General features: G+C 43.1%; 2 protein-coding genes across 3 annotated transcripts in view; one reads left to right on the top strand and one right to left on the bottom strand.

The window, feature by feature from the left end:
- The window catches only part of LOC139746658 (alpha-(1,3)-fucosyltransferase C-like), a 249,044-nt gene that overhangs the window by 50,850 nt on the left and 178,124 nt on the right, over positions 1 to 20,070 (top strand). The window lies entirely within an intron of this gene.
- The window catches only part of LOC139746440 (prostaglandin E2 receptor EP4 subtype-like), a 47,831-nt gene continuing 33,157 nt past the window's right edge, over positions 5,397 to 20,070 (bottom strand). The window contains exons 3-11 of one of the 2 annotated variants that reach the window (XM_071657690.1): positions 19,653 to 19,819; positions 18,296 to 18,441; positions 16,456 to 16,676; positions 13,541 to 13,701; positions 12,481 to 12,609; positions 11,790 to 11,958; positions 11,054 to 11,350; positions 6,796 to 7,008; positions 5,397 to 6,623 (exon numbers count right to left, since the gene is read on the bottom strand). In XM_071657690.1, coding sequence (XP_071513791.1) covers positions 6,340 to 6,623; positions 6,796 to 7,008; positions 11,054 to 11,350; positions 11,790 to 11,958; positions 12,481 to 12,609; positions 13,541 to 13,701; positions 16,456 to 16,676; positions 18,296 to 18,441; positions 19,653 to 19,819 — 1,787 coding nt within the window. In that variant the 3' untranslated portion in view covers positions 5,397 to 6,339. The remainder of the gene's footprint in view (positions 6,624 to 6,795; positions 7,009 to 11,053; positions 11,351 to 11,789; positions 11,959 to 12,480; positions 12,610 to 13,540; positions 13,702 to 16,455; positions 16,677 to 18,295; positions 18,442 to 19,652; positions 19,820 to 20,070) is intronic. The other variant, XM_071657691.1, reaches the window with a different exon arrangement.

Here is a 20,070-nt window from a genome sequence, read left to right as displayed (position 1 = left end):
ATATATATATATATATATATATATATATATATATATATATATATATATATATATATATATATAGTATTGTTTGAAAGGATAGATAGAGGTATGACATAAAAGCTAGACCAGAAATGATTTGGCCATGGTAATATTAATTATTATTATTATTATTATTATTATTAGTATTAGTATTAGTAGTAGTAGTATTGACCATTTCAATTAACATTGTCACAATGATTTTTTTTTTTTAGGGAAGGTGTTGATAGATTATTCAAAGTAACCTGTCACTGCCAAGTTCTATATACGTTTCCTTAAGTTCCCGCTCAATATCCGTTTGTACGTAAGGTATAGAAAACGGGCGCGGATACATTGAACACAATCTTCCGCGTCCCACATTCAGCTGACCCACACACACACACACACACACACACACACACACACACACTCCTCTCTCTCTCTCTCTCTCTCTCTCTCTCTCTCTCTCTCTCTCTCTCTCTCTTCACCTTCCAATATCTACACCTTCCCACTGTGAGGGATAAGCCAGCATCTTCCCACACACACACACACACACACACACACACACACACACACACACACACACACCTCACATTCAGCTTATATATATATATATATATATATATATATATATATATATATATATATATATATATATATATATATATACTCTCTGCCTTGAAGAGCATCAAAATTTATAGTATTTTCAGATCATAATATCAGTTTTACTTTTACCTAAAAGCCTTGCTAAAAATCTTTGAATTTTTCATTTGCGCTTATTAGAAATGTTCGAAAGGCCTTGAGTATTAAATGGCTACGATACGTTGAGATTAAATGTCTTCGACCCGCCAAGGTTTAAATGGCCGTGACGTTACGAATGAAAAAGGCCGAGGCGCGCAGGGTTTAAATGGCCTCGGTGATTTATGATTGGTTGTGACGCCCTCATTGTATCTCAAGTCTTCCCTATTATCTTCCTATTTGCCATTTGGAGGTTTTGTGTTTGTAATGGATTATAATTCCTCCAAGTGATTGGAACATGATAGATACAGGATTTGTCACATGTGATATGAATTCTTAAAGAAGTTACTTATAACACTTATAATGTATGATTTAAAGGAGCCTTAAGGGACAGGTCAAAGTTCAGGAACATTAAAGTTCAAGGGTCGTGTACGGTCGTACTTAGGGGTCGTGTACCGTCGTGCTCAAGGGTCATATATATCTATATAAAACACTTATAGGAATATATATATATATATATATATATTTTTTTTTTTTTTTATACTTTGTCGCTGTCTCCCGCGTTTGCGAGGTAGCGCAAGGAAACAGACGAAAGAAATGGCCCAACCCCCCCCCCCCCCATACACATGTACATACACACGTCCACACACGCAAATATACATACCTATATATATATATATATATATATATATATATATATATATATATATATATATATATATATATATATATCTGCAGAGTTTGTGAAATTTGATGTTATGAAAACGTGGACTTATGGGCTCTGGGATCTTTAGACCGAAATAAGATAAATCTATTGTCTAATGAAGAGAAAGACAAAAGGCATGCAGTCATTATGATAAAAGGATAATTAGATTATTTAGTTTATTTTCCATTTACAGGCCCTTTAAAGGTCCCTCAACCCTCTCGTCATGATTGGCGCTCACGCAACGTAAAAGAATGTACAGTTCGCTTTTAACACGAAAATACTTGGACGTGGAGAGCAATTAGACAGTGCTACAGATTAATTCGTTTCATAGGTATTCACGCTCATGGTAATTACTAATTGCAGATGAGAGTAGACTGAGACGTGAGGGGGGGAAAAGACGACGATAGAGAGAGAGAGAGAGAGAGAGAGAGAGAGAGAGAGAGAGAGAGAGAGAGAGAGAGAGAGACGTAGGCTTAATATATAGGATTTTTGCTTAGGTAAATGTCAAACATAAAAGACAATAATAAGACAGTGTGGAAGAATAATAAGATGAAAAGAACAAAGGAAATTGACAAAGACAAGAATCAAATTTCCGAAAGGGTCAAAATGCTAATAGAAAAAAAAAGGGTAAAAAAAAACTGTGGCATCTTTAAAGGTCACGTGGTCATCCTTGGCAGTAACAGCCAATCAGGAGCTACGGGAGTTGTCAGGAGTCACCAGCAGATATATCGTCATAGACTTAAGGAGCTGTGATGAATGGCGTTGTGTAGGCGTCATTCTCTTATCATTGGTCTTGGTTTGTGTGGGCTCTGTGCTCTTATCATTGGCCATGGCTGTGTGGGCGTCATGCTCTGATAGGCGAGTGAGTGGGTGGGAGCCGTGACGTGTGACTTATGGCGCGGAAAGGAGATTAGCGGTGTTAAAAGGACACATTTATGGCGTATGAAGAATGCATTGAGAGGTTCAATATGCCTCTTTAGGTCGATTTAAAGGGTCGGCCTTGTGGGGTTTATGGGTATTTTGGCGAGATGGTGGTATTTCTTAGTGGTTTAAGATATGGAGGTTTATGTTTGTTTCATGGCGTATGACAGCGTTTTAGATTCATGAAGTTAATGGAGTTCTAGGATGACTTTAAACTATTAAATTTACTCTTACTATCATTGATATCTCGTTCATGGGTAGTGATAACACTTGGTTAAGGGTAATTTGTTTGCCTCAGATACAACTGGTGTACACATAAAACGGCTCTTAATCCATTCAACATTTATTTACGAGAAGGTTCACGTTTTTTTTAAAATCGCTAAGTCAAATATTTATTTAGCTTTCGTTGTGTGTAATTCAGGGTGTAATTATTTGACTTTTTTTTCTCTTTTTATCGCGTCTTGTAAGTAGTTAATTTGTATATATCTTTATCATTCTTAATTCTTTTACTTTATCAGGGTAATTTGTTCAATTTAGTGTTACTTATTATTCTTTATTCTGAATTCTTTTCTTGTTATCTTTTACTAGTTTTAATGCTGTATTTAAGAGATAAACAGGGTAAATAAGTGATTATATCTCCTGGGAGAGGTGAACAAAGTGCCTCATCTGTTCTCCAGCGCCTCGTACTAGACAATACATCGAGAAATACTGGGAAAAAAAAAAAGATTTGTTTACCTGTGACGTCATTAGCTACGAACGTAGATGAGGATTCTCGCCTTTATTGGATTTTTCATTGGATTTTGAATGTGAAAAATTTCAGAATGGGTCATGCACGTATCGCAATTTGATGAAGTTAAAGAATAAAGATAAATGAGGAAAAGATATTTTTCGTTATGGTAAAGAGAGAAGCCGTAATTATACAAATTTACCAAAAATAATATGCAAGAATTCATAAAAACAAGTTACGCATTATGATTTATATGATTCATACATAAAATTTTCTTTTATTGGGATTTAGAAAAGAAAGTAGAAAATGGAAATATATATAATATTTCATAACAGATCGTTTACAGTATCATAATTAGCCAATCAGGCTGGGAAATACACCAATAATGAGACAGTATTATAATCTTTCTTTATTATTTCGTGTAAAGTTAGAGATAAATCATATACCTCAATTAACAGCACACCAATGTTTGGCGACAGAGAGACATATAACATACAAATATACGAATTGATTCATCTCGTGCTGTGAGCAGACAACATATCCCAGTCCTGGGGTGATGGGAGATTAAAACACACATCCACACACCCCTTGGGAGTTAAGGTTGAAATCTACCGTACTCTCCCCATCTCCCCACCAAGTCGTAATTCATTTGTTTCTCCCCTGAGCTTATGACATCATGATTTGTGGGTTTTCGTGTTGAATGACAAGAATTCCACATTAGCATCAACATGTTATTCTCATTTGTAAATTAACCATTCACATGTATTGTCATGGGTTAATGTAACTGTACAGTCATGGGTTAACCATATAGGGGTGTTTGCCATGGGTTAATTTAACTGTACAGTCATGGGTTAACCATACAGGGGTTTTTGACATGGGTTAAATTAACCATACAAGTGTTATAAGTTAACCAGAGAGATGTACGTGCTTACCATGGATTAAGTTAACCATAAAGGTGTATTGACATGGCTTAAGCAAACAGATGTTGCCACTAATTAACCTTTTAGTCAACCACCCTGTTGCTGTCAGTACTTAAACACCTAAGTCTTTCAGTGAATTAGCATTACAGATGTTAATTTGAAGTGAACCTTATAGATGTTGTACTGTGGTAACCACATGAATGTTATAGTACATCATCCACATACATATTGATGTGCTCATGAGCACGAAGGTACAACCCCTTGAGCGTAGCTGTACGACCCTTGGGCAAGACGGTAGTACGACCCTTAAGCACGACGGTACGACTCCCTGGGTACATATGTTAGTGCGACCTTTAACCTGACCCTCAAGGATCAGGTCAGCGGTCGTAGGCCATCATGCCCAAGAGTCGTACCATCTGGCTCAAAGGTCGTACCGTCGCGCTCAAGGGTCGTACCGTCATGCTTAAGGGTCGTACCGTCGCGCTCAACGCAGAATTGAATACATAAATTAGTGACCCATATGCATCCATGTGTTACCCATACAGATGACCTCAAATTGGATTCGGGGTCATGGCACTACGATTGTCCGATCGCTGAACATTGATTATAATATCAAAAACCCAAGAGTCAATCCATGATGTTAACATAGCTATGTAATGAGCACCATAGATTAGATTATAGCACAGGTCAGAGTTGAGTAAGGTGAGATCTGCTAGGTTCAGTATAGTTAGATTGGAATTAGCTAGGTTAGGTATGATTAGATTGGGATTAGCTAGGTTAGGTATGATTAGATTGGGATTAGCTAGGTTAGGTATGATTAGATTGGGACTGGCTAGGTTAGGTATGATTAGATTGGGACTGGCTAGGTTAGGTATGATTAGATTGGGACTGGCTAGGTTAGGTATGATTAGATTGGGATTAGCTAGGTTAGGTATGATTAGATTGGGATTAGCTAGGTTAGGTATGATTAGATTGGGATTAGCTAGGTTAGGTATGATTAGGTATGGTTGCCTTAGGACTGGCTGGTAGGAACTGTAATACATGCTAGGTTAAGAGTGACTGGGTTAAAAAAAGGATAGGTTAAGATAGGTTTCGCTAGGTTAGATAAGGAGATATGAGTTTGATATGCTTTTGTTAAAATGATTCATGAAATTTCAGGTTAACATTCCTTTAAGAAACGTAACATAGCTATGCCTCAGGTAAACTTGTGACTCTTAAATACTAAGTTAATTATAACATAAGTTCTGGGGGTCGTGTTTTCCTCACACTACACACAGTGTGGACTGAAGAGGTGGATTTTACAAAGTTTAAGTCGACGACACACATAGCATTATATCGGTAATATATACCTTTATTTTCCTTTTGCTTAAATGTGTGTATTTGCGTGTATGTGTGTGTGTGTGTGTGTGTGTGTGTGTGTGTGTGTGTAAACACGTAATCATTGATCAGCTGTTTCCTTTCCTTTCTGTCCTCATTCGTGAGGGGTTTCCACACCTATTGTAAAAAGACATAAATGTTTATAATGCCTGGCCACAGTATAATCTAGAACACTTGAGTGTTGATGGTTATATAAGTGTTTTGCGATGATGTATAAGCTCAATGTTATCGACCTGAGAAAAGATGTTCTGCGTCATTAAACAGGTTTTGAATGCATTAAAGGTTATCATTTTTGTTCAGACTCCATAAAGGATTTCCTCACAAGATGTTTCTCTTATTAGTTCGAAGCGTCTGTGACACTGCAGTGAATGGAGTTTACCAGGTCTCAAATCTCGAAGTTTCTTTCGAAAAAAGTGTTCATATCTCGTTCATTTTTTGAAACCGTTTGAATAATTATTCATTTTTATCGTATCTATAATGATTAACACTTATTCACAATCGTCACCAGAGTGATTCGAGGCATTCAGTGGTTCACAAGTACGTCTGTGTCGCCTTGAACCAGGTTCATTCCGAGGTTTCGCTGCTTCACTTTCACGATCGCCTTAACACAGCTCCTCCAGACCCCTGTGTCTCGATGTGCTTGCGTTGCTGATGAAGCTGAAGTCACCGTTGCTCTTATGACCGAGGTATTCTACCTCGTTCTTCAAGCAGGTGGGTCCAGACGTGATGATGAACACCGAGTCGTCTTGGTCGTTCAGGCAGTCGTCCAAGAAATGGTCGCGTGGGTCGTCTTGAGGACATGGGCGGATGTCTCTTTGTTTCCCGCTGAGGAGCAAGGAGGAGGAGGAGGGGTCGTGGTAGTAGCGCGACCCGTGGTTGTGGTTGGGGGAAGGAAGCGTTGTGGTCGTGGTGGTGGCAGTGGTCGTGCTTCGAGCACGACATATAGTCCTCCCTCAGGTGGTGCTTTGAGCGGTCGTGGTTGCGGTGGTGGCAGGAGGAAACCCCACAGTCGTCCCTGTTGTGGGAGTAGTCGTTCTGCCCACAGCCACCTCGAGGAGGAGGGGAGCAGGGTCGTCGTCGCCGCCGTGGTGATGGTCGTCGTCGTCTAGGTCGTGGTGTTTGAAGGTCTGGGTGCTCCGCGTGCGGTACTGCTTGGTCTCCAGTTCGTCGAGAGGACAGCACCACGAATGCCGACGACCCTTCACGACCAGGGGCAACCAGCTGTCACGACCCGTGTCTGAGGGACACGCACAGTTACCATCCAACATGATTATATTATCCTCACACCTACCCAGCCCTACGTAATCATCACTAGGGAAATAGAACACAGGTCAATATCTTCAGAAGGTGTGGATGGAAATGGCGTTTGTTAAAAGCCATTTTAGCTCTGAGGGGTTTGAAGGACCTACCGTCAGGGTTGTGGGCGTGTCTTGGGGGTCGGGCAGAGGGCGCAGCCCTTGCCGAGGCTGAGGACGTGATCCGCTTCAGGCGTCGGGGGAGACGGAGTTCCGCGGGCGGCACTACGCGGTACTGGCCACAGGTGAAGACTGGGATGGGCACGGCTTCCTGCTGCAGGGGTTCGGTTCCCAGCAGCCCTTGTGTCGCCGCCCCTCCTCCTGCTGCTGCCAGGGTGGGGAGAAGACCTGTGGTTAGTGTGTGAAGGGTTCGAACCCCCCTCTCACTCCCGCGGGATTCGTTTGTGTTTGTGTGTGTGTGTGTGTGTGTGTGTGTGTGTGTGTGTGTACGTAAAAGGAGTGATTTTCTGCCATGAGAGTGTGTGTGTGTCGCTCCCATGCTGATGGGTTGTTAAGGCAAACATCGTTACAGCTGACCCTCGTAAATGACTCCAAAATAAAATCATTCTTCGCTGCCCTCAGGGATAAGGTTATTACAGTAGGCAGCTAACATCGTTGGCAGCATGCTTCTCCAGCAGGGTCATTACGTGTGTGTGTGTGTGTGTGTGTGTGTGTGTGTGTGTGTGCTGGACACGAAGCGTTGTACGATCCTCGAACACGACGGTACGACCCTGGAGCACGACGGTACGACCCTTGAACACGACGGTACGACTCTTGAACACGACGGTACGACCCTGAACCACGACGGTACGACCCTTGAACACGACGGTACGACCCTGAAGCACGACGGTACGACCCTTGAACACGACGGTACGACCCTTGAACACGACGGTACGACCCTGAAGCACGACGGTACAACCCAGGAGCAATTCAAGCAATCTTTGTCCTCTATTCAGAACATTAAAGTATTAACAGAAACTGAAAAAAAAAATATATATATTTATATAGAATATATATACAAAAAGTGTCAAGGACACTGAATATGTAAAATATGTAAATTACGATTTACAGACATTTACAGGAAGACCAATTTACGCTCCCATTGGGTCGTGTTCATTCCACAACATTAAGCTGGTTTAAATGCCAACCTTTGACTGTTCAGGTGTTCACAAGGACTTGACAAAGATATTAAAACAAAATGATGATTACAATCGCCACATGAGCTCTTTAACACACATTATCAAGCTCGGTAATTTAACTTTGTTGGGCCGTTTCAACACACTCGTTCACACCGCTCCATCTGTATATAGACCTGTTATCAAAACAGTAATTTGAATGTCGTGATCCCCTGTTGTATCTCCTGGTATAATCAAAGGGTTATACTGCCACTGCACTGAGGAACTTGTATAGACATATAGTCAGAGAAATTATGTATTCATCTTTTGAAATTAATATTCAACTGTTATGTATTTCTAACGTTTCTATTGCCTTGTTCTCCACTAACATAGAACAGTAATAGATGATGTAATACATTTTTTTCTTCAGGATTTCTCCCAGGATTGTTAGAAATACCCTCATTAACCAGACGCACCTGCGAACAGTGGGCCAGTTACGTCTCGAAAATTACTTGTACGTGTCATTAAGTCTTACCAGTCTAGTTTAACGTGTATGAATACCGGCATTATAAGCAGCTAGACCAGTACTTGACGGCAATATAGTCCTTATATGCGATATGGACGAAGCTTCGTGGAATAGCGTCACAACGAAATAATATTCCGTCACAGATTGCGTCACACAATAAGATTATGTAATTGGCATTTCGTATAATGTGCCAATTCGTTTGTGATTAACAAGTCTTGATGATGTAATTTCTGTGACGTCTTGGTATATGTAATTGAATTACTTTCGATAAGAATTACTTTTCAAACCCATATATACACACATGTATATCCAAGTACCCATCCAAATCTACGTCTACTGCATGTTGACTGTGTATAACCATTAAGTATACACATCACACAAATACCTGTCATATAAACCTATACGTCACATAAACATATACCAGTTGTGTATGTAAACCCGAAGCACCACAGACTTACGGAGGGTTAAGTGGTCTCGTAACGAGTCTGGACGAGCGATAATGAAGGCATGAGGTGTCATTAGAGAGTTAATTAGGAAAGCTAAGGTACCCACATTCAAGAACTTGTTTTATAAGTCACCAGGATGTGAAAAATAAGAGGCAATGTGTGTGTGTGTGTGTGTGTGTGTGTGTGTGTGTGTGTGCAGTTAGTAAATAAGTGGGTATGCAAATGAACCAACCACCCGTCTACCCAGGAGGGCTGAGTGACCCTTTCATATTTGCATGACGCTATATACTGCTGTCGTGGTGGTGCGTTCTATTGATCTGTTCGTGTCAGCAACATGACTACACGAACAGTGATGATTACAGCTTTTGTCTTGTGTGTTTGTCTCATCAGAAACCTTCCTTGTAATTCCTAGAGGCGAATTTTCTGCTTTTGTATGTGTGTAATGGCGTCCTAGGTACATCTCTTCGTTGTATATCAACTGACTGTTATGTTTCTTTCTTGTCTCTCCCCTGATGATGTGATTATTACACGAAAGTGCACTTGGGAACTTATCGTGTTTCATTTCCCTGTGGTTTAGAAATATATATATATATATATATATATATATATATATATATATATAGAGAGAGAGAGAGAGAGAGAGAGAGAGAGAGAGAGAGAGGAGAGAGAGATCGCCCTACATAAGAGTACTTTTGAGTTATTTACGAAGATGTTTTGCCATATGGCAGGTCTAGCGCGTAGTGCTTACCGCAGGATAAGGCTAGAGTAGCCATGAACGAATCTTGTGAGTTAAGTGTTGCCAAGTGTTACGTGTGAGAAGGAGAGGTTGTACGTCTGTGGGCTGCGAGTCGCCAGCAGCCCACTGACACTTTGAATGAAACTCGACAGCCACTGAAGTACTAGCTCACTCCGCAGCCGTCGCCAACCCAGGCAATCCTCTCTGGTCACTGAAGAAAAGGCATGGCGTGCTGGAGACCATCAGTTTGATGAGGGATTTTCCATCACTCGCTCAGTAGAAAGAACGCCCAAAAAAAAGAAAAGTTTTCGTGTACCTTACGATATATTTCTCATGTCTCAACCACCATTGGCCTTTTTTTTGAATGTGCAGACGATATATATATAATGAAGGACTCTCAGCAGCGTTTGTCCTGAATAGATTTAATAATGTAGAATGAATGACATTTGGGATTTCCTGAAATTTTCGTTCGCCAGGAGAAGACACTGAGTGACTAAGAGGATTCTAAAGAAATCTATTAGAAAAAAAAAAAGGTCTTCAGAGTTCAGTATATACATATGTATTCCTGTGGAGAATATTTTATCTGGTAGACAAAAATCTACATATCTTCTGTTCTTAAGGGAATGATTCAGAAGTGTGCTTGATAATTTTACACTAATTTACACTGTCACTTGGGAACATGAACAGGTATAGATGGTGTACAAAAGACATGAATGTATTGGAAAAATGTATAACAACAGAGTGGAAATGGTATATGGCTGCTGTGACTATTCCTCTCGTCAACGAGCATTCACAGAGAACGGGACAAAAATAATAGGAAGAGCTGACACAAAATGCGAATAGAATCCAGTGATTTCTCTAAAGTATTAACTCTGGTGTTTTTGCTTTGAAATGTGAGCTCCAGAGTTGTTAGATTTTCCGAATAGTCTTCCATTGTTGTATATAACATTGTTGTATATAACATTTCAGCTTATTCATAGTTGTGTTTACACTTACTAAATATTCAGGATTATTTTTCCCTAACTAAACACGAGAAGGTTTTTTCTTTATAACAGACGACAGGAATACAGATGTATTTGGTAATTCTATACACACACACACATTCGTTCCTTTGCCTCTCCACTTTGTACAAGTTTCCTGTCTTGGTAGTGAAATTGTTATCTAAGGAGAAAAGGTATTCCAATACACGACCCGGGAATGTATATCAAAACAATGAGTCGTTTTTTCAAGACATTTAAAAGCGCGGGAAGTGTGGTCTGTTTACCCTCCCTCCCTCCACATTTGTTTACCCTCCCTTCCTTCACATCTGCTTACCCTCCCCTCCCTCCACGTCTACTTACCCTCCCCTCCTTCCACATCTACTTGCCCTCGCTCCCTCCACATCTGCTTACCCTCCCCTCCCTCCACGTCTGTTTACCCTCCCTCCTTCCACATCTGCATACCCTCCCTCCCTCCCTCCACATCTGCTTCACTCCTACCCTACCCTACCTTCCCTCCAGATCTGCGTCCCTTCTGCCTCCACGTCCCTCCAGATCTACTCCACGCTTACCCAGGCAGGTGTGGTTGCAGATGCCCTCGCCGGAGTCGCTGCAGAAGGTGGATGGCGTGATGTTTGACCCCGTCCCGGAGTCCTTGAAGATCTCCACCACGTCCTTAGGTTGTAGCTCCCTGGTCAGACTCTCCTTGGAGAGAGGAGTTGGAGATGGTGGGGCTGGCGGTGAGAGGGAGCTGTGGTGATGGTGGTGGTGGTGGTGGTGATTGTGGTGGAGATGGTGATGGGCGTCCACCTCCTCTTCCATAGCCACCACCGACAGGGCCATATCCAGCTCGGCTCCTCCTCCTGAACCTGGCGACCATACCCGAGACGTTTGTTGTGTTAGATGAGGAATTACTGCTTTGTCTGGCCTTCTACCAGTCTGTCTTGTGTGTGTGTGTGTGTGTGTGTGTGTGTGTGTGTGTGTGTGTATTACCACAACAGGGTAGGGAACCTTGAACGTATGGGAGTTAAGTCTTCCCTATCCTTTTTGTAACAATAGCAACACTGCTGTCTTCATAAAGATAAGATTTTCTGCCTTCCATTTCAAATGAATCGTGATACAGTTTAAAACAACGTTAGGCATTTATATTAAACGTCCTTAACTTAGCTTTAAACTCAGTCGTTCACGTCCGGGTTAGAATACGTTCATTAGGTTCCAAAAGTCACCTTCGTTGTATTACATTTGAATTGACGTTTACTCTAGTAGGATTGTCTTTAACACGAGCAGCCAGCGTTTGCCTTCCCTTACCTCTGAAGGGCGTCCTGTACCGGTATCTTTCGGAGGACCTGGCTGGCGTGGGCGCCGCCTTCTTCTGCGATCCCAAGGGCCTGCTGGAAGTCTCTCGTCCTCCAAGTCGATCTAGCCTCGACCCCATGAGAGAGAGTCGCATCCACCGCCACGCGCGCATCATGAACACCTGCGGATTGAGGGAGATTCCTGAAGAAGCTAACTTTACATCGTCGTCAGCAGCCGCCTGAGAGAGAGAGAGAGAGAGAGAGAGAGAGAGAGAGAGAGAGAGAGAGAGAGAGAGAGATGCCCTACCACCCGAGCCTCTGTCCCAAGGGCACTTCTTATCCAAGGGTTTAAATGATCATCTTCGAGACCTCGTCGACACCCTGACTGCTTAGGTCATTTGTCAGTTCATTACTCGGTGTTTTTAAGGCAATGATCTAAATTCTTGGGTTCGTCTTTAGGAATAGTGATGTCTGGATAGTCAATAAGAGTTTGACACTCGTGGTATCTAATGAACAATTCGTCTTTAAACGACGAACTCACCATATATTTTCTCTACTGGATTTTTTCCCAGACTCTCTCTCTCCTCTCTCTCTCTCTCTCTCTCTCTCTCTCTCTCTCTCTCTCTCTCTCTCTCTCTCTCTCTCTCTCTCTCTCTCTTATATGACTCACATTCAGGACATGAGGTGGTTTAAGGGGTCATTACCTTCCTGCAGATGATGTAGGCCCAGGGGTCGACAATCTGGTTGATGGAGGTTAGGCGCACAGCGATCAGGTCCACAATGTGGTCATCCCGGGTCTGGTGTGGCCAGATCTGATTGAGGAAGAGCCGCATCTGGGGAAGACAGTGAGACGCGTGTGAGGAAGACAGACGGCACGTGTGAGGAAGACAGACGGCACATGTGAGGAAGGCAGACGGCACATGTGAGGAAGACAGACGGCACATGTGAGGAAGGCAGACGGCACATGTGAGGAAGACAGACGGCACATGTGAGGAAGACAGACGGCACATGTGAGGAAGACAGACGGCACATGTGAGGAAGACAGACGGCACATGTGAGGAAGACAGACGGCACATGTGAGGAAGAAAGACGGCACATGTGAGGAAGACAGACGGCACATGTGAGGAAGACAGACGGCACATGTGAGGAAGATAGGAAGAAAATACGTATAGAGATATATGGCGAAGACAGGAAGGGAAATGTGTATATAACAGAAGATATCTATGAAGAGGACATGGAGAATATAATAGATTAAGAAGACAAAACCTTCTAGAACCTTTTTTTTTAAGTGTGAGAAGTGAGAGCCGGAAGACACTATACCAACTTATGTCACTGCCACTGTACAACAGATCCGAACACTGTGTATCCTCCAGGGGTGGAAAGAGGGACTGTGTTGTCTTGCAGGAGACGGTTACTTACCCTTTGACAGTGGGGGAACTGTGTTGGTCCGAGACAGGACAACAAGAGCTGTTTATACGAGTCAATGACGATGGGCACCCGATACATGGCTTAACAACGACCAGGTTATACCTGTGAGTGACCTCAAAGGAATAAATCGACCTGTTCTGACTACTTACTGTGTGTGTGTGTGGTCGACTAGATCAGGAGGTCGACTGTTTGCTGCTCACGTGTGTGGTCGACCAGATCACGAGGACGACTGGCTGCTACTGACGTCGATGGACACCTCCAGGAGAGGACAGGATATGGACAAATACTCACGTCGATGGACACGACCAGGAGGACGCGATATGGACGAATACTCACGTCGATGGGTGACCAGGAGAGGACGAAGACGATCGTGATGACGAGGAGGACGACTACCATCTGCATCTCCAACTCCCGCTGCCTGGAGGCTCGGTGAGGCGCGCACAGCTGGTTCGTGCTGCAACATCGCTCCCGACACAGCCTCAGGCACAGCAGCGTGGCTGTGGGAACAGCACGGTCATCCACAGCTCGTCGCAGCCCACTGTATGTGGGGGGCGTCTCACCAACACAGCATGATATGTAGTGTGGCCTCACCACACAGCATAATATGTAGTGCAGCATTACCACACAGCGTAATATGTAGTGCAGCATTACCACACAGCGATATGTAGTGCAGCATTACCACACAGCATGATATTTAGTGTAGCATTAGCCCACAGCATAATATGTAGTGCAGCATTACCACAGCATAATATGTTGTGCAGCATTACCACACAGCATAATATGTAGTGCAGCATTACCCCACATGTAGTGTGTCGTATGTGTACATCCACACGTCACCAGAGATCACATATTAGTAATATATACACAAGCTGGAAAGCTTCAATATGATGATAAAAGGCAACTCATGAGACATGAAACATTTGGACATCGTTCATGGCGACGTCAGACATCAGATCATAAAAAGTTGGGAGACACAATAGGATCTGAAAGACTATTATTCAAGTCAAAGGAAAGAACATCAAACTGAAAAATGATAAAGGATCTGAGCAGGTTCTGTTCCGGGCTCTCAGGGGCGAAAGACGAGTGTTTGTGCGGTATTATTATATGGTCAGAGGAGGATTTGTATGGGTGCTCAATGAACTAGATGTGACACTGTTTATTGCTGGCAAATCTTCTTGCAGATCGAGCACAAGAGAAAAGTCGTTCTCTTAAGCGAAGTGTCCACTGAAACAGTCTTGCTTGCATTGGACAAAGGAATTAGAATTTCTCAGATAATAAAAAGTAACAACAAAAAGTTTTGAGAGGCTCTCATGAACTTTTCGTCTCAAACACAGCTCAAAAAAAAAAAAAAAAAAAACATTTCAAAAGCACCAATAAGCCAACACTAAAAACGCATCGGAAAAGCAGGGGGGAAAACTTAAAACATAAGACGCTGAAAAGCGACGAGAAAGGCGTGGATAGTTGAGTATCCCGAGAATAGCATTATGTGAGATAAGGATATGAAAGACTGATAACTGCACGAGTTAGATAAGAGGCGGCAGAACATACCGAAATGCTACTATCAAAACAGATGTTGAGATATAGTAATACATAACTGTATTTATTCCTATGTTCACTGTAAGTTTCGAACACATATGGAATATGTAATACATGTGTAATACATATTCTTTTTGCTCTTTTTTTATGTACAAAAAGAATTTGATGTGAGATCAATGTATGGATGAAGTCCTTAAGGTATATATATGTATGATACCTAAGAAAAAGTAGGGTTTTGATGGAGGAATTCAAAGATATATTATTATGCTGGTTCAGTTGTTGATGATGTGAACTATATTATATATATACAAAATCTAATTTTCAAGGATAGTACACAGCTCATACCACCACATGACCAACACCCATCGCTGCTGTGAGTTTACGACACAACAGAAAATGAAACATCATCACACAGTCCTGGGTTTTTTTTTCTTCCATAGTTTTAGAATGATGTGGCACTCCCTCACCATCCTCAGGGATGTTCAGGCCAGCAGTCAATGATGGAAAGGAATTATCAGTTCCTTTTTTTCTCTCTCTACATCCACGACGCTGAGGAAACGTGGTCATGTGGAGGTAGGTGCCAACCATGTCCTAGATGACATCACAGAGGAAGGGGTAAACAACCCTGCTACCCACCCACCCAACCACCCAACCGCTCACCACTCGACCCCTTCCTTTCCTTCCCTTTTTTCCCCTTTTCCCCCCATCACCTGGTCCTTACCTGTGCAGAAACCTCGTCTTCGCGAGAGAGTTTTCTCCAGCAACACGACTGCATGGTAAAGATTTGAGGGACTGTTAGAAATCTGGGTTACCAAAGTTCAGTCTTATAACAGTTGCCTCACAGAAGAACCTCTTAGTAATAATGGGAAGAAGCACACTCCTCAAGTGAGGTTAATAACACTCCCTTAGACTTGATTACATACAGTTCCTTATAAGACTTAGGGATGACCCACTCAAGGGACTTAACTCCTTCTACTAAAGGGATTACATTGTTACTCGTGAGTCAGGATGATTGTATTCACTAAGTCAGTTCAGAGTACCCCTAAGGATGAGTTAACCTGCCTCTGGCGTTAGTGAACACATCAAGAGGACATCATTAATCATCAGACAGATTTGGAGGTCACCATGGGAGATGGGAGACTAGGCCGCCCCTCCACCTCAGTGCTTACAGAAGGCAACAGAAAAGATAACGCAAAGTAAATATGAAGACAAAGCTATAACAGAAGCATAAAGAAATTATTAAAGTATAATAATCATGTGTGTGTGTGTGTGTGTGTGTGTGTGTGTGTGTGTGTATGTGGGGTTATGATGAAATGCCTCATAACAGCAACATACAGCGACAGAGGATAAGGGAGACACGAGGCATATTGTGCAGATAAGGGCGTCGTAACTAGAGAACTTGGGAGTCCAACTTAGGGAGAAATGAATAAGGCGACAAAGCGACGTAAGGACGACACAAAAGACAGGGAACTATTCTCATTAGGACGCCATAGTTGGGACAAACATGCTCCAGGGCCAATCAAAGGGACAATATATATTAAAATGACATAAATGATAACACGAAGCTGTAGCAGAGGAGGAGGAAGGGGGAAGAGGATCACCAGACAGACGGATGAAGAGGGATTCGACCCTCCCCTGAATAAGTGGAAGCTGGGGAGGACTTCTCTGGGGAGGGGAGGAGAAGAAGAAAGGGGGGAGCTTATAGGGAGACTTACTGATGACGACTAGGTTGCAAGCGACCATCACCAGGAGACTGGCTAAAGTGAAGGAGCCGAAGACGTTGGTGAAGACCCGGTGTCGCAAGGGCGTGGCGCTCCCGACGTGGATGTTGACGTAGCACCAGGAACCAGGGTACTGCAGGGCGTACTGGCCCACCCCGAACAGCGGCAGGGCGCAGAACAGCACCGAGAACAGCCACATGCCCAGCAACAGCATTCTGCAGGTGGAGAGTACGATAGAAAAAGGGTAAATGGACAGCCTGGCGTGACTTTGTTCTGCACAGAGTAGAACAGAGGCGTGGTTAAGGGCATGAACAGCCCAGAACACCATGAAGAACAGCCGGGTGTAAGCGTGCTTCCAAGAACTCTACAAGCAGGAGAACAGATCTTCGCAGGATGAACAGCTAGAAGAACGAGAACAGCATTTGGCACAGCGCCGTTAAACAGCCTTCAGCAGAAGACACAGGGAAGCCGTAGCGGAGTGAACCATAACAGCGACATGAACAGCATCATATGATGCACTGTTATCGTTCAGCAGGTAGAACTAAGAGTAATGGAACGACACGAAACACATGGAATTACTCCGCCACAAAAGCTTAAAGATTATCTAACAGAAAATTGATATTCAAATTAAGAAAAAAAAAATTGCATAAACGTTTTAAAAGCTGTTTCAGAGGTTATCTATGTGTCAGTAGTAGGTGGAGGAACAGCAGTAGGGGTGGAAGAGGTGGAGTGAAAGAACATTAGAGATTACAGCGTCCGAAACACAGATGCACACTACGGTATAATACGGAAAATTCATCGTTGTATCATTGTATGTTTGATGTATTGTTACGGGAACTGGTTTCAAGGCCAGTGGCTTTGTCAACGATTTAATATGTATATATATATATATATATATATATATATATATATATATATATATATATATATATAGATGGCACAATACATTTTTTTATTTACATGAAAGACGTTAAATTTTACCATCACTTCACCGTCTTCAAGCCACTATATTTTTCTTTTCTAAACAACAAATTTCGGCGCATCATTTTTCCAGGAAATAAACTGTTAATTGGAAGAAACTGTTTCGTATTTTGGCGAGGCACAGTCGTTGAGGAGGTTGGCACAACACATGTTAAGAATAATGGAAGAGTTTTATTGCCGAGTTGTCATTCCTCTTGCGTCTGGCAGGGGAACAACAACACGCGATGCCAGGGGGCGATTGCTTATAATATATTATTCAAAAGTATATCAATTAATTTGTTGTATTTTTAGTTATCGACACGTATTGATAGGTAATTTCCTTATAATTGCTAATTATAAAATGAATATGCTCTCAATTTCTGGTAGGTAATTAATAATAGCTTTTGTCCCGATTCAAACATTGCTATAATTAATATATAGACAATATGACGCTCAATATTTCCTCAGTGAAGTCTCTTAACATTTTTTCTAAGCGTTTCAGGCGAACTAAGTCATTTACTTTATTCCAATTCTATAACGAAGGGATTGACATTTTTCCATATGTTTTTTTATGCATTCTATTTGTGATTCATGTGAATATGACGTTATTTGGTTCGTTTGTCGGTTTTTCGTAGAGCCTTGCGTGTAGTTACTGAGGGAGAGAGAGAGAGAGAGAGAGAGAGAGAGAGAGAGAGAGAGAGAGAGAGAGAGATGGTAGCACCACCACCAGGAGGGACTTGGGGGGGCGGAGGGAGGAGCCATCTGTCCGTGGACGCTGACGCCCCCCCTTCACCCCCCCCCCCCCCACGTACAAGGAGCAGCAAGTTCACGGACACACAGTACCACGTACGCTCTGGCCTACCTACGTACTTACTTTGTCCTGGACGTGGTGATGTTCTTGTTGTAGAAGTAGCCGTGTCTGATGCCAATGAACCTCTCGACTGCCATGGTCGACACCAGCAGGTGGGTTACGAGGCTAATTAGCATCATGGAGAACCCGTGTAAGTTGCACATTGGAACCTGTCCGGTGTTTTTGGGGGGGAGAAAGGCAGATGGTACAGTGGTGCATTGTGGTTACAGGGATAGAGGAGAGATTGAGGATGTGGTATGGTATGTTATAATCATATGGAGGGAAGTGAAGAGAATTCTTATTTATTCTACCCAGTGGTGCTAATCAGGGGAGGGGAAAGATTTTTGGGTACATAGTGGTACTAAAGAGGAGGATTATGGTACGCAGTGGCACAAGAGTGGAGGATTGTGACACACAGTGGTACTTACCCACAGTTCCCTCATGCCTCACACTACCGTATTCCTCATCTACGCTTATTGTCTGTGTATTACCATCTTATGTTGTTATTCTCTCTCTCTCTCTCTCTCTCTCTCTCTCTCTCTCTCTCTCTCTCTCTCTCTCTCTCTCTCTCTCTCTCTCTCTCTCTCTCTCTCATGATTATGTATCTACATTCTTATGTATCTGTCTACATATCTATCTATCTATCTGTCCTATCTAGTCTACTTTCTCAACCTCCCATATCCTTATGTTACTCCCAGGACGAACCATTTGCCTTCCACGTCCGTCGCCCATAAGAATAGAATCAAAAGGAAGTAGGTCTGAATCAGCTGAGAAGTTATTAAGGGAGAACCACACATCTAGGCCGGGGAGGCTACTCAGCGGCGTGAATAGCGCTTTCTTATCCCCACCGGACATGTCCCTGATCCCTTCCCCAACCCACCTTCCTCCCCCCCCTCTCTCTCTCTCTCTCTCTCTCTCTCTCTCTCTCTCTCTCTCTCTCTCTCTCTCTCTCGAGGCTAAGGACCTGTTCCTGTTTTCTCCCATTGGTGAAATTTAGTTTAGTTTCCCCCCTCCCGTCAGAGTGAGTCTCGTTTTCTTCATTAAGTTGGTTGACTGAGGTAAATGAAGTTTTTCAATTAAGACAGATTTGTTTTGTGTACTGGCCCAGTGACTTGGGCGTGTTCCACGCTGCTTTTATTCGCAACTTGACTAAGAGAGTTTGGTTCATATGTTAGCGATTCACGTGTCTGTGAAGCCCACACAGCCTACACACCCCGCCCACCCAGACTACACGCACCCCCTGCCCACCCAGACAACACACCCCCCGCCCACCCAAACAACACGCCCCCTGCCCACCCAGACTACGCACCCCCTGCCCACCCAGACTACTCACACCCTGCCCACCCAGACTACACACACCCCGCCCACCCAGACTACTCACCCCGCCCACCCAGGTGCCGTGGGCGTAGGCGACCAGCGCTGGGGTCGTGGTGATGATCTTCCCCACCAGGTCCGTCCAGATGAGCGTGCTAAGCAGGACGAAGAAGACTGTGCGGGAGTGTTGGGGCCGAGTGCTGGTGTAGAGGTAGTAAAGCGCCCAGATCTGACCTGGTGTTGGAGAGAGAGAGAAAGTGATGACAACTCGTTGCTCTAGAGAGAGAGAGAAAGAGAGAGAGAGAGAGACCTGTAAACAAGCCAGAGAGAGAAAGAGAGAGAGAGGTCCTTCGCTCTCTCCTTAGTTGTGCTCTGTTGGCCAAGAGCTGAAAACACAAAACTTGATTATTTCACATGGACCCGACTCCCATCCTCTTGAGAGGGGTCGGTACCTGCTGGAGGTTCGAGGGTGATATCCTGTAGGA

The sequence above is a fragment of the Panulirus ornatus genome, chromosome 65 (genome assembly GCF_036320965.1).
Source record: "Panulirus ornatus isolate Po-2019 chromosome 65, ASM3632096v1, whole genome shotgun sequence".
Classification (NCBI taxonomy): domain Eukaryota; kingdom Metazoa; phylum Arthropoda; class Malacostraca; order Decapoda; family Palinuridae; genus Panulirus; species Panulirus ornatus.
This window is presented reverse-complemented; position numbering and strand designations above follow the sequence as displayed.